The 15,327-nt window shown below is 40.8% G+C and overlaps 1 protein-coding gene across 1 annotated transcript; it reads left to right on the top strand.

Annotated features, from left to right (window-relative positions):
* Position 1: 1 nt before the first annotated feature.
* Paqr9 (progestin and adipoQ receptor family member 9) lies at positions 2-8,143 on the top strand (the record flags this gene model as incomplete). The annotated part of the gene is made up of 1 exon (XM_010608220.2): positions 2-8,143. A coding segment is annotated over one exon (1,062 nt), but the record flags the coding sequence as incomplete, so codon positions are not given.
* Positions 8,144-15,327: the final 7,184 nt, after the last annotated feature.

Here is a 15,327-nt window from a genome sequence, read left to right as displayed (position 1 = left end):
GGCCGCCCGGCACTCCCATCCCGCAGTCCCCGAGGACCCCCCGGCGTCGGCCAAGCCGCTGCTGCGTTGGGACGAGGTGCCCGACGACTTCGTGGAGTGCTTCATCCTGTCGGGCTACCGGCGCCTGCCGTGCACGGCTCAGGAGTGCCTGGCCTCGGTGCTGAAGCCTACCAACGAGACGCTCAACTTCTGGACGCACTTCATCCCGCTGCTGCTGTTCCTCAGCAAGTTCTGCCGCCTGTTCTTCCTGAGCGGCCGCGATGTGCCCTTCCACCACCCGTGGCTGCTGCCCCTGTGGTGCTACGCGTCCGGGGTGCTGCTGACCTTCGCCATGAGCTGCACGGCGCACGTGTTCAGCTGCCTGTCGCTGCGCCTGCGCGCCGCCTTCTTCTACTTGGACTACGCATCCATCAGCTACTATGGCTTCGGCAGCACAGTGGCCTACTACTACTACCTGCTGCCTGGCCTGAGCTTGCTGGACGCCAGAGTCATGACCCCGTATGTACAGCAGCGCCTGGGCTGGCACGTGGACTGCACGCGCCTCATAGCCGCCTACCGCGCGCTGGTGCTGCCTGTGGCCTTCGTGCTGGCGGTGGCCTGCACGGTGGCCTGCTGCAAGAGCCGCACTGACTGGTGCGCCTACCCGTTCGCCTTGCGCACCTTTGTCTTCATCATGCCCCTCAGCATGGCCTGCCCCATCATGCTGGAGAGCTGGCTCTTCGACCTGCGTGGGGAGAACCCCACCCTCTTCGTGCACTTCTACCGCCGCTACTTCTGGCTGGTGGTGGCTGCCTTCTTCAACGTGAGCAAGATCCCCGAGCGCATCCAGCCAGGCCTCTTCGACATCATCGGTCACAGTCACCAGCTTTTCCACATCTTCACTTTCCTCAGCATCTACGACCAGGTGTACTACGTGGAGGAGGGTCTGCGCCAGTTCCTCCAGGCGCCACCTGCAGCGCCCACCTTCTCGGGCACCGTGGGCTACATGCTGCTGCTGGTGGTTTGCCTGGGGTTGGTCATCAGGAAGTTCCTCAACAACGCCGAATTCTGCAGTAAAAAGTGAGCCTCCACCATGCAAGAGGCTACTAGTTTGCCCATCTGTTTGTTTGGTGTTTCTGTTGTTGCTATTGTTGGGTTGTTTTCAAGTTTTGTTATGTTTCCTTCTTTGCTGGAGGAGGGTGCTGCAAAACCACAAGGGAAAGGTTCACTGCTGCTAGGGAATACCAGTCCACTTGGAGCTTTAAGAGCAGAGGACATTAACCGACAGAAGGCCACTGATTCTTGCTCCCTGAAAAAAAAAAATCAGGTAATGTCTCCGATATCCAGGGACTTTGCAAAGGCATAAATAAAATCCCAAATAATATCCCCCAAAGAGTTTGATTTTCCACTTGTTTTCTGTGTCAGTGGTAATCACAAGTAGCCCTTGTGAGGTCAGGTATGCAGTAAAGAGGATAAATAGTAAGAAATCCCTGGGTACTTCCATTTCAGTGAGGAATGCTTGGATTTGTCAAAAGAATGGAGTTTTGTAGGAAATGGGCGCAAGGCACAAACCCAGGGCTTAACCTGCTAGAAAATGCAAGGAATGTGAACACAAGTTAATTATTCCAAAATGTTTCTTAGATGTTATTTAAATAGTAATATATATGATGATTTTTCATAATTTATAAAAGCCTGTGATATGCACTGAATTTTCTTTGTCACATAGTTTTGAATTTTACAGCCCTGTGCATTGCACACACTTGAACTGGACATCAGGGCAAGCTGCTTAAAAGTTCTCTACTTTTTTAAAACAGTGTTTTCTGAAGGCTTATGAGTGTCATGATACAACTGTGAATGACTTTTACCTTAGGGATTCTTGTTAGTCTACTGGTGAAGAGCTCAAGTGGTTCATATAGATCCCAGATTCCTCTTTACTTTAATGTATTCCACAGAACTCATCCTGATTTTTTGTTTGTCTTTAATCTTCTTTCCTTCACTGCTAAAATTGCCACTGGAATAAATGTGCCTTTTGAAGCAATGCCCCAGTGACTGACCTCAGACAGTTTCTTGCATGGGGAGAGCAACAGGAGAAACCATTTCTTACTTTACTGCATAGCAGGAAGGAAGATGGTGTGGGTTTTAAGTTTTTGATCGGACCAGAATGAACGGCATTTGGCTTCTCTACCAGGACAAGGAGCCAACCCAGCAATATGGCTATGGCTCCTAATGCAGCCATGGTAGCGCGTGAAAGGACACTGGTGCCATCTATCTTTGCTTAAATATTAGAATATAATATTTAGAAGTAGATGAGGCAGTTACTATTATGAAAACCAGAAGCGTATTAACTTGGGTTGTAACTGAACCTTATGAATTAAATAAGATTATGCATGCCCCATTAAACAGAGAACTCTTATTTGAGTCAAGACTATGGAAATGATTGGCAGTCACACTGAATCCTTGAAAAATTAGCGAGCACACTGCAGCATGCTTTATTTTTTTGTGGTCAGGATCTGGCTATAAAGTCCAAGCTGGCCTTGAACTCCCTCCGTATCCCAGGTTGGGCTTGAATGTATAATCTTCCTGCCTCGCAGCCTCCCAAATTCTGGTATTAAAGATAGTCACCAACATGCCCGCCTCTCCAGCTGCTTTCTACTCACCACCTTGGCCAGTGTTATTTAGACATATCTTACAAATGCTAGCCTGTCATTGAGGTGGAAACTCTTGATGAACACAAACCTCTGAGGTAGCTAATTGAAATATCACATTTAGTAAGTCATTTGGTTAAGAGGGTCTATAAATGGGAAGTGTTGACTTGAGGGTATAATTTTGATCAAGCACATAAAGCAGATGAGAACTTACCTCGGCACTGGTAAAAAGATGGCTTTCTTTTTCTTATAGTTTTAATCACTGCTGTATTTGTAAACAGAGAAGCTCAGCGCAGTTCCCTGGAGGAACTAGTATCCTTGTGTGTGCTAATTTGCACAGTGAAGTTAAATTTAAGTATGTCTGTATTTAATTTAGGACCACATAATGGGATCGTGAGTACACCTTGCACAATTCCTGACGAGCGTCAGTGTCTTGTCCTCTGCTAAGTACAAGGAGACTCCTGTTAGGTCACAGAGGCTGCCCCTTTGTGCTCACCACAGATGTTACTCCTCAGCGGTAACTTGACGACTCAGTATACGTGTCTAAGGACAACTGTGGAAATCAGGAATTTCCACACGGAGACTTACTTGCATGTCATTGCTGTCTCTTCTAGCGCCCTAAAGAATGTTGGTTCAGAAGTTAGGGAAACAGGTTGAAGAGTATTTTGCTGCTTTCTTGTCGAATAGGACCTGCCTTTCAGAATTTGGAAGAAGGGGACTTCTGAAAAGGAATGACAGGTTTGAGAATGAGGACATTTGCCATTTTAAATTTTTGCGGGAGATATTCTGAGTCCACAAACAGAAGTCTCTTCTTGTCATGTGTCTTTGTCCTTAAGCACAGGCCGCTTAAGGATAAAATTATACCCGTATCATTTTCAAGTGATTCTGGTACATGAGCCAGTGAGATTACACACTTTTCTCCGGAAAGCTTTAGCCACCCAGTGTGTTCCAAGGAGAATAAGGACTCACTCTCTTTTTCCCTTTGCCTTTACCTCCCTCCACTTTTACTTTCCCTTAGTATTATTTGCCATAAATAACATGGACAAGAGGACATTCTAACTGAAAACAATGGTTTGGCTTTATTTCATGTTTGCAAACAGGCATCACATCTACTACAATCAGGGATGACTTAACTAGATAATCTATTTGCTAAATTATATCAGTTTTTTTGTCAAAATAATGCTATTTTAGAAACAGTCACTATCTGCACATTTGCATAGAACCATCAGGCTTTTTAAACATTTCAGGGATAATGCCACAATCAGAGTAAAATATCTTTGGAAATGTTTTTTCACACTTCATTTTGTCACATCCATTAAAATGTGGTTTTCCTTTATTATGTTCAACTAGCTGAAATATAGGACAGCTTATAAATAATAATTCACTCCATTATCTTTGAACCATCTATTTTGGCAGTAAAATTTTGAAGCATATTATGTAATACATTTTATTTTTACTTGTTAGTCATGATCTAGATGTCATCTCAAGGAGCAGCACCATGGAGTTATGCCTGGGAATGGAGGGTGTATGACTGCAGTGCCTGTCACCCGTGGGTTGGTCCCTGGGGCTGACTCAGGCTAAAGTAGTTTGTTAAAGGGGTTTCTTCCTTCCCTGCCTTTCTCACAGCTCAGGTGACCTTCCCAAAGAGAGGAAGTAGAGCTCTTTGGTCATGTCATTACTGGCTTATAAAAATAAATGTGATCTTTCCACTGGCCACACACTTTCTATAAATAGCCGAGGGAGGCAGTATGGAGCTAGAAAGCTGGCCAGAGTGGCCTTCACGTGTGTCCATTCATAAAGCCTGCCTGTAAGTTCTTAGAGTCAAAAAACCATTTGGCCTCATTCATCATGGTACTTTATGGTCATCATTTCTAAGAATGTAATATTTAGGGAATAGAGGTGATTTTTATCATTCTTTTTCCTGATGTGGTGCTGAACTGGAGGGCTAAGAGCAATAACAGGGAATTTTATCATCACCTCTCATAACTTTAGTGTGCAAAAAGCTGTATTAGGAGACAGGTATGATAGATACTATCACCATTTCAAGATTTTACTGTTGGTCCAAGGTAACAGACTTAAGTTTCCAGTTGGCATATAATGTGGGGACAATTGTGCATCTCAGTTGTGAGCATCTCTGAGTGTGTGCAGCTCTGATACCCAGCCAAGCCCCAGACACACTAGCTGGATACACTATACATGTATATGTAATTGACCATAATTTTTAAATAGAACAAGGAGATGGCTATGTTTGAAACTCGATTATAAAATCTTATTAAACATGTTATCAGCCACTAAAATGGTTTTTATCATCTTGTTCATCTGTTGAAATTTCATACTGCTGACTTCGCTGTCAGGGTCCTTGAGTCAGCATTCGTCCAGCCGCCCATGTAATGCCTTTAGTGATGTAGCCTACTGTATGAAAGACCTTTGAGCAAGATTCTGTCTGTCCGTACCGTTGCAGCCATTACTTTTTTGCGCTGTGGTGGAACAAAGGAGATTGGGTCTTTTCCTCTGTTAGTAGAAGAGCAGTGCATAGAATCTTATTTCAATCGGCTCACTAATTTACCTGCAATTTCTTTTGTCTTATATTTGTGGGTCTATGGTTAAAAAACTTGAAATTTCAAAGTACAAGTCAGGTAGAGGGATGGTGGGAATACATGCAAAGCTGGAAGCATTTATCATCACCTATTAATAAACATAATAATTATTGAGAGGTTAATAGCATTTATATAATCGTGAAATATGGTTTATTCAGAGTCCTAAGTTTTGATGTCATTAAGTGAATTTCACATATAGTATAATAAAGTTAAAAAACAAAAACTCTCACACACATGAATTTAAATGCTTAAATCTCCAAAATTAAAACTATGACTAATGTGTTAGCCTTTTTTCCTCTTTTAAGAGTTTTGGGTTGTAACTAAGCATATCTAGGAGAAAATAACTCTGAAGAAAAAAATTTTTAAATGTCATGTTAAAAAAAAAAGTAGGAAGAGAGCATGGGAAAGAAAAAACAAAGAATGGGATTCAGACAGCAAAATGGGCAGCAAGTTTAACAGTGTTTGGTTTTTGCTTGAGTTTTAAATTTTATCCCTAGAAAAGTATGTGAATTCCCAGGGTCTTAGTGTTTAAATAGGTAGGTAAGGAACTCTATTTGGCTTACGCTGTAGCTTTTAACCTGAGCATGAGGTGCCTGAGTATATTTTGAGTAGCTCATTTATCCCCTGGCTTAACGTTCCTAATTTGCTCCCCAAAATTAGGGCATAGGTCAAAAGGGAATTAGGGGATAGCAGTGGCCAATTGTAAAGCAGGCTTTGAATCATTCTCTTGAAGGAATGCCAATATTCACCGGTATATATTACCTGACAAAAAGAGAGAGCCTAGACACCCTGGAAAAAGAAGCACTTGTAGGTGAAACTGAGTACCTCTGTATTTCCTTGTGAGAAGCTACACGCCTTCCTACTGAAGATTTGATTTCTTCAGTATTATGAATAATTATTTCTTAGTTATGAAAACATGGGTATCGGTTCTTAGTCACCATTCCAAAAACCTAATACAAATTTCTGTTGTCCTTTCAAAAATAGCAAATATATTGCATTTCTGGATTACAAATTTCTAACTACTATATAGACTTTTTTGTTTTAGAACAACTTCTTAAGAGTCTGTAAGCAAATTGCAGAATTTGTGTTTATTTATAGGTCAGGGGCCAAGAATGCTCACTTAGCTGTTAATTGTGGCAGGATGTGACTTCCGAGAAAGCTGAACATAAACCTGTATGCAACAAAACGCTTATTTATTTGCTCTTTAATTCAGTGGGAAAGCGGCCTTTACTTTGAGCTTTTGAAAATGTTCCTAATACACCGTTGCTGTAAGTGTAATCCAGGAGTTTTAATGCTTTTGGTTCTCAGCCTCTGAAAGCTATTCCAAACATGGCATTTCCCAAGGAAATTTTCTTGAGTGTGCAAAATTATTTGGAACTGTATGAAAGTGGCAGACCACCTTTCTCATGCCTGAGAGCTCCACCTAAAATATGCAATAAGCTCTCAGGGCTGAATAGGGCAGGATCTGCAGTTGGTTATTTAGCCACGTGGTGAAAATGGCCCTGTTTCTCGCGGTTTACCATAATGTCAAGAAAGGGCACTGTGTAAATAAAACTCTCAATTCTAGATGAAATATGGGCCACACTAATTTCATTTCTGCTTTTGGTTCCATCTCTAGTTAGAGAGGATAGTCTGTTTTTAATATGGTGGGTGCAAAAGAGAAAATTAACGGGAAAAATTTTAAAAGAAGTATTTTAATTGTATATTCTAAAAATTTGTAATGGCAATTTGTTTGTTTTAAAAAAAATAGGCCTTAGCACATGGGTGAGAACCAGTGCTTTTTGGAAAGCCTCATCTCTGTCCTGGGGGTTTCATTAACTTTGAGCTCTTACCCAAACAACAAAGGCCTTGTAAGTCTTTAAAACTGCACATACAATATAGCTTAAAGAAGGATAAAAACCATTTTTTAAAAAGAAGAAAACATGTCTAATAGGTTCTAAGTATGTAATGAGGCTAAATTTTAAAGTCTTTTAAACTTTTTGGTTAGAAACTTTATTAAATTGCCTCTCTCAGGAAGGCTTAGCACAGGAGGTCTACTTTTCTGCCAGGTTGGTTTTTGTTTCTTGAGGCTCTGAGCAAAGTTACTCTAACCAAACAGCTGGGGACACAGACAATAAACAGGTGAGGTGAGTTTCACTCTGATGAGGTTGTGATCACAGTGAAGAAATCAGTAAGAAATGCTCAGCCCTGGACATTGTCCCTTCGCTCTCTGAAGTGGAGAGAAACAGCTCTCTGCCAGTGATCCGTGGACCAGGAAGAGCTTTCTGTTCCAGGGCTGGGGAAAGATTCTGTGCCTGCTTTTCCTCTGCACAAAGCCTGTGGTAGCCCTGAACTTCCTCCATTTCAGTCTTGTCGCAGACCATTTCTGCCACCCTGGAAGCCTTCACTTTTCACAAATACAGCCTTGAAGACAAAAAATTCCTACAAGGATTCAATATGTAGTTAGGCCTTCTCCGACCGTCTGCCTTATGAGGTGCACCTGTTTCTAACCTAAGGATTTAAATTAGATAGCTGTACACAGATTGCAAGAATGTACAACTGGCAGGTCCCCTTTTGAAGTAAAGGGCATTACTTGAAGGGTCATCCTTATGTTTTTCCTCAGGTCAGAGGCAGAGGGACAATTTAATAGTGATCAAATAGAAACCTTGTGTCTGTTGTTCTGTTTAAGTTCACTTAATGTTGATAATGGGGGAAGAAGGGAGTAGAGTTACAGTTATAAAGAATTTTCCCCATTGCTGGCTAAATTATTATGCTACCCTGACTCCAGTCCTCACCTACATCCTAAAGAGCTGTCTTATCTAACTAGAAGAGAGCTTCTCAGGAGACACGACTTTCCATACCTGAACTATGGTGTGGTCTCAGATCAACAGTGTATTCCAACAGAAGAGTATTATTTTATAATTTCAGGTTTTAGGGTCAATTAAGCAAAATAATCCATAAAATAGATATAATTTTGGTCAATTCTGTGCATGTAACTAAACAAATTGTGACTCATCTCTGTTGTATAGTTTGATTTCAGCTTTCTGACACTCTGTTCCCTGTACAGTGTCTTGAATATGGAATTCTGTATAATGTAACTATGCATTTTTTGCTGAAAAACAAATGTATGAAATATGAATAAATTATTTGTAAGCACAGTGTCTAGGCCTGCATTTGTATGCCTCCGTGCATGTTCAGGAGACGTTCTTCAGCAAACGAATGTAACACTAATACACATGATAAGAAAAATTTATTCTTGTCAAAACCAGCAGGCAGAAAAGTAGAGTATAATTTTGTTCTGAAGAATAAATAATCTTTATGTATTTCTTTTTATAATACTAGTTAAATGAAAAAGATTTGTGAATTACTATAAAGCCTTATATTCTAAGAAAATAATTATATAACCTGGATTATGAAACCTTTCCTTCCTCTCTCTGTTTCTCAAGGGTGTATGTGGCCCATGGGTTTCTGTGTGATATATCTTGCCCCCAAATCCTGGTGATGAGTTTGAGTTTACAGTATCTTTGTCCTAAATAACCTGGCAAGGAAATCAAGTTCAATTAAGCTTTGTGGTAACCGTTATGTGTTCAAATCATTTTGACTTTTCTTTCAGTTAGAGGTTTTTAATCAGAGTTTTCAGGAACAGAAAACTGTACTCTTGGTGAAGCAAGAAAAGGTTTATAGGAAGAACACTTGGGAGATCTCAGTGCACAGAGCTAAGCATCCACGTACCAGGAAGGAAGGAGCCAGGCAATGCCAGAGACCCCAGCAGGGAGCCCCTGCCATTTTTCAGGACACTGCTACCATGGGTGCCAACTCCAGCTGCTTTCTGGCCGTGATGTTTATGCTCAATTCCAGTTCCTGGGTAAGAGTATCTGATCTGACAGCCCTTTCCAGAACCACAAGAAGAGTGATGCTTAGCTCTCCTTAGGAAGAGATGATGGGCAGACAAAAACAACTTTCCCCTTCACCCAGTCCCCGGCTGTCTGGGACCCACACGTGTCACTAATCTCTATTCCTGGGGAGCGTGAGGACAAGGATCACAGGAGACTAAGAGTTTGGGCCTGTGGGTGCTATGTCAAGCCAAGTGTCCTAGCAATGTGGGATCCCTGGTGAAGCTTTAGAGCGTCTGGTTACAGAAGGAGGGAGAAAAAGTGTGCCTCCGGCCCAAAATGGCCCAGGCCCCAGCTGGGTAACATGCACCTTCCTTTCCATATACTGAGTACTTTCCTTAACATAATACAACTGTTTCATGTACAATCTAAGGTCACAGCCTACTCCCTGACCTAAAACTACAACTAGCTCCTAACTCCCAGGATCTCCACCTCATATGAATTCCCTTCATTCAGGTAGGGATTTATTCAGTAAGACATTCGCCACCTCTAATGGCACACAGACATCCATCACTTACTGTGCTCGAAGAAGGCAGAATGAGGCCTCCTCACCTTGCCGTGGGCTGAGCTCCTCAGGTTCTCTGTGCTGTGAGAATCTCCATGTGCCTGATGCAAGCCACTCTTAGGAAGGCCACTCCATCCTGGCCGCCCGTATTTCTTGTTCCTGTCCTGGATATCTGCCTTCTTGCCTTCTGATCAGTTTCCCCACTCTCCAATCTGTGTATTGAAGCTGATTATATAGGCTCAATTGCACTTCGGTTATTTTATTTTGGTTTGGTTAGATCCTACCGAGAGGAACTACTGCGGAACATTAGATTGAAAGGAAGGGGTCAGAAGGTTAACATCTTTCTCCTCCCTATATTCCCCATTCTTCCAGTGTTTTTCCTGATCTCCTCAACCCTGGTTGTTACTAGCAGTCATTGTGTAACTGGGAGGAAGGAAAGATAAGAATAAAACCAGCTGGGGCCAGGGATTTAGCTCAGTGGCACTGTACCTGACTCGCAAGCACAAGGTCCTGAGTACAAGCTCCAGTATGGTGGGGGGAGAATAAAACCAGGGACAGGACCAAATACAGAAAGTTACAAAGGTAGCCTTGGTCAATCTGTCCCTGAAACCTACACTTTTGGACTTTTTCTTATGTGAGCCAATAAATTCTCTTCATTTTATGATTATATATTATATTTATTGCTTATAATAAAAATATCTTACCTAATCTAGAAGGTTTGTTTGCCTCCCAGGCATATAATAGGATTTACAGAGTTCTCAACTTGCCTTGACTCAGCCAGTCCCACATTTTAGGATTTGCATATTAGATCTTTGCATTACCTCATTGTTTTGTTTTGTACAGAAAGACAGGGTCTCATTATATGTCAGTCTGGCCTTGAACTCACTCGGTAGCCCAGGCTGGCCTCCAATTCCTGGCAATTCTCCTGCGTCAGCTTCTCTAGTGCCGCGATTATAGGTGTGTGACATCATGTCCAGTTGCAGTATTCTATTTTTAAATACATAGTTTCTGTGTTAGGATTCAGTACTTTTCAGTGATTCTCCCATAGTACCTGACCTGCTTTCTCTCCTGTTCTGCAGTGCAGGTATTTCAAATGTCTGACCCTACCACTCCCACCCTCTCTTCAAATTTCTCATCCTACTATGTCCCTCCTCTTCAGGAACCACACTCTATCCATTACATACTGTTGTCCTATATGTTTTCAACTACTTATCAATAGAATTCCTTCTAGCATTTAAAAAATGTAGTCCCAGCAGAGGGATGGCTGGGTCAAATGGAACCTCTAGGCCCAGCTCTTTGAGGTATCTCCATATTGGTTTCCATAGTGGTTACACCAGTCTGCACTCCGAACAACAATGGAGAAGGGTTCCTTTCTCCCCACAACCCTGCCAACATTTGTTATTGTGTGATTTCTTAATAGCAGCCATTCTTTGTGGGGTGAGGTGGAATCTCAGTGTTGTTTTGATCTGTATCTCTCAAATGACCAGTGATGTGGAACATTTTTTCATGTATTTACTTGCTGCTTTTACTTCTTTGTCTGAGAAATGTCTGTTCACTTCAGATGCCCATTTTTGAATGAGGTCCTTATATTTGAGGGGGTTGATTGTTTTGAGTTCTTTATATATTCTAGATAATAGTCCTTTGTCTGAGGAGCAGCTGGTAAAAATTTTATCTGACATTGTAGGTTGTATCTTAGTTCTATTGATGGTTTCTTTTGCAGTGCAGAAGCTTTTTAATAAGATGAGATCCCAGTTGTTGAGTTTTTTTGTGCTACTTCCTGTGCTACTGAGAATTTGTTCATAAAGTCTTTTCCTACGCCAATGTCTTCAAGAGTTCATCCCTCTGCTGGGTATCTTTCCAAAAGAATTAAAAGAATCATATCACAATGATATATGTGCACCTATGTTTATAGCAGCACAGTTTGTAATAGCTAAAACTTGGAAACAGCCCATTTGCCCATCAGTTGGAAACTGGATAAAGAAGATGTGGTTTTTCTATAAAATGGAATATTATTCAGCCATAAAGAATGAGAAATTCGATTCATTCATAGGAAAATGGATACATATTGAGGATATACTCCTAAGTGAAATAAATAAGACATACATGTGTAAATACCAAATAGTTTCTCTGGTGTGAATAAACTATAATAGTACATAAGATCCTAATGAGATAATTGACAATGTGAAATAGGAAGAAAAGGGCTAAAGTTGTAGGGAAAGTGGGAAGGGTGTGGGAAAGGTAATAAGGGAAAGGAAAAAATGGGAAAAAATGAAAAGATGGAAATAAAGTGTTTGTAAATGGGGAGGGGAGGAGGAGGTGAAGGGAGGGCAGGGACAAGGGGGAAAAATGAGAACCAAGACCTGTCATGTAAAGGTACAAGATCCCAATAATGAATGTAACTATACTGTATACCTAAAATGTACCAATAAACTCAATGAGGAAAACAAACAAAGAGTTCAACATAAAAAAATGAGAACATCTCCCTTTTCCCAATTATGTCACCCTCTCTCTTCTCTATAGCCAGACTTTTTAAAAGAGTGGTGAACTGTTTTGGTTTGTATCTAGATATCCTCCTAAAGCTGCATGTGTTCGTAGGGAGGGCTTTTGGGAGATGGCTGGACCATGGATGTGTGATACTAAATAAAGAGTGTGTGTTACTGGATCTGCCCACTGATTGGTTTAGCATAGTTCTGGATGTGGCTAATGGATTTACTGAAGACAGAAGCCCCACCTGGGTGCAGATGGCATCAACCAATAGGCTTGTAGCCCAGACGAAATAAAATGAGAAAGCCAGGCTTGCTGCTGCTGCTGCCTCCTGGCTATCCTGCCATGGACTGTTTCTCCTCTGCCCTTCCACCCTGCCTTGGAGCCAGCTAACTATAAACTGAAACCTGTACACACTGAACTAAAACAAATCTTTCCTCCTTTAACTTGTGGGTATCCAGTATTTTATCCCAGCAATAAAAAAGTAACTAAGACATGAACACTGTCTTTATTTTCTTACCTCCCACTCCTTTATCTACTATGCCTTGGGTTCCTCAGTGGCACTAGAATGACTACTGAAATTTCTAACAACCTCCTTGTGACTAATAAACATTTCTTAGATCTTTTTCCATTGAGACACCTTCTCCTTGAGACACCTTCCCCTGGGCCTATGTGACTCTGCTACTCTTACACAATTGCCTTCCCTGACTTATCTTTTCCTGTTCATCCCTGAAATTTCCTCCAAGTGTAAGCACAGGACATTTACATCAGTATAGTTTGAGACTCAGTGAGTAGCCTTCTCATTCTGCTGCTTGCTGTCAGCTTTCCTGTTCATAGCAGAGGCAGTATACTATTCATTTTTATAATCTCAGCTTTGCCTCTGTTCCTCCAGTTCCTCCAGTGAGTTTGTAAACCATCCAATGCCTACAATAAATCCCAACTAGCTTGAATACATTCTGCTGTCTACTCTCGATCTTACATTGATTATGCCAGGTAAATGGAACAAGATGGTGGTTAGACATGCTGCAAATGGGAAGCTACAGTTCTTGCTTCCCCAAACCACTGGCAAATGGGCTATGGGGCCTCTGCTTTTTCTCCTTTACTTTCCTTGGCAAGACAAAGCAGGTTCTGGATCAGGCAGCTTCTTCAGAGAGCTTGGTTCTATTTCAAAGCAAAAAAGAAAGATCAGGAAGATAAATACCTAAGAAGTTTTTTTTCTCTCAATAGTAGCCAAAACTGAGTGACAGGAAGTACAACATAGATACTTAGAATACATGTCAAATGAAAGAATGTAAAATAACATATCCTATAAATAATAAGTGGTGTTCCCATGTATCAAAGTGACTTATAAAATGTTCATGTCAAGATTATCCCTTAATAACAAAAACTCTATTACATATAAAATGCACATAATTCCAATATTGTGTAGGAATTCCATTAGTTTTTTATATAAAATACTAACTGTGGGCTTCTATGCCACTGGTGAGTGGCCATGAATGAATTAGGATTTCAGAAGCTGCTTGTGTTCCTTTTTCTCTGGACAAAGGTGCTTATTCCTGAGATTTAAACCCTTGCTTTCATTAAAAGTACCCTAGATTTCCTTTGAGGAACAATCCCTCCCCCTGAACCCTACTGGGACTTCTCTACCAGGCCATCAGTAGGCGTGTGATCCAAGGTAGGCCTGCAAACAGAATTTCTCTGTGTTCTGTACTTTCCATTATTCACCTGCCCAGGTCTTTATGCAATTCTGCAAACTAACCCATTAGCTTTCCAATGAGTTCTTTCTTTTTTTTGTTTGATTTTTTTTCCTTCCATAAGTTAGCTGGAAGGTTTTTATTTTCTATGCTTAAAGAATATTGACTGAAGACCTCCAGTTTTCAGTAAGGCATATAAAGAATTTGGAAGTTGTCACTTTAACAAGATGAACTGAGAAACCAGTGACTTCCTAGATATGTTGGATAAATGAGATCATAGAGCAAACTATACCCTCAAATTGGAGAGACAGACAGGTAGATACAGAGAAGTACTGATAAAGAAACAATGCACAACATGGCAGGCCTTTGTCTGTTCCCAAGTCCTCCCCCCATGTTTTTGCCAGGAATAATAAGATATTTTGTTAAAGTCACCTATGCTGCAAATATAAATGTTCAAGCATCCTAACTGCAAATGTAACTGTTAAAGCTGCAAGATGTTTCTAATTGATGTTTCAAGCTATTCTGTTAACTTCACCCTTCCATTTCTGTAAACATGCTTGCCAAAACATGAACCCAAACCCCTACTCCACAGATTTCTATATAAAGTCTCTTTCATTCTGTTCAGGGCTCAGACTTTGGAGTGTGAACTCCTCTGGGCCTTCCAGCACAATAAAAGGTTCCCTCCATCTCTCTGAGAACCACCTAGTTTCTTCACCTCTGGAGACCTTCTGATGGCTGTAACACTTGGCTGTAACTCTGAGCTGTCATATTTCACTGTAAGAGTACAACATAACAGAGCAGGAACTCATAAGAAGAAATCTTTGCAGGAATCAATAATGAGTTTTGTTTTGTTTTACTTTCCTCCAGAACACATGCTTAACTTTCAACAGCAACAACAAATTACAAGGTTTACTAAAAGGCAAAAAGAGAAAGCATTAAACAATTTAAAATAATTATGCTAAGGATTCTAATGGGAAAATCAGATGACATACAAGAACAGAGATAATGTACAGAGAGATGGAAAATTTAAGAATCAAACACAAATGCAAACACAAGCTTTCAAAACTGAAAAAATAAAGAGCAAAAAATACTGGGTAAAAACCAGAGATATCCAAGAACTATGGAACAATTACAGAAGGTGTAACATACACATAATGGGAATACCAGACGTAGCACAGAGGATAGAACATAAGCGTAGGAAGAGAAGAAAATTCTACACATAGACATGACATGACATGAATCATTTCTAAATTATTTCTTTTTCTAAGAAGCTCACTATCAGTTTCTGACTTCCAAAAAATATTTCTTAAAAATGAAGGAATTCTTAAAAGAAGGTGGAGATTTGAGGAAATTATTTGTGACTTGTAAATAGTTTTCTAAACATTAGGATTAATAAGAGAGACTCCATATCACATGGCTCATGTCATTTTCACCCTTTCTACCTTGATCTCTACAGCTGCAAAAATATATGTGGAAAATTGAAACATGGAGAGAAGTCATGTGGACATTTATCAGTACAAAACGTAATTCTCTAAGAACTATATTATATAT

Source organism: Fukomys damarensis, unplaced genomic scaffold, assembly GCF_012274545.1.
Source record: "Fukomys damarensis isolate Sample0158 unplaced genomic scaffold, DMR_v1.0_HiC HiC_scaffold_37, whole genome shotgun sequence".
In the NCBI taxonomy this organism is placed as follows: domain Eukaryota; kingdom Metazoa; phylum Chordata; class Mammalia; order Rodentia; family Bathyergidae; genus Fukomys; species Fukomys damarensis.
Note: the sequence above shows the minus strand (reverse complement) of the source record. Positions and strands in the feature narration are given on the sequence as shown.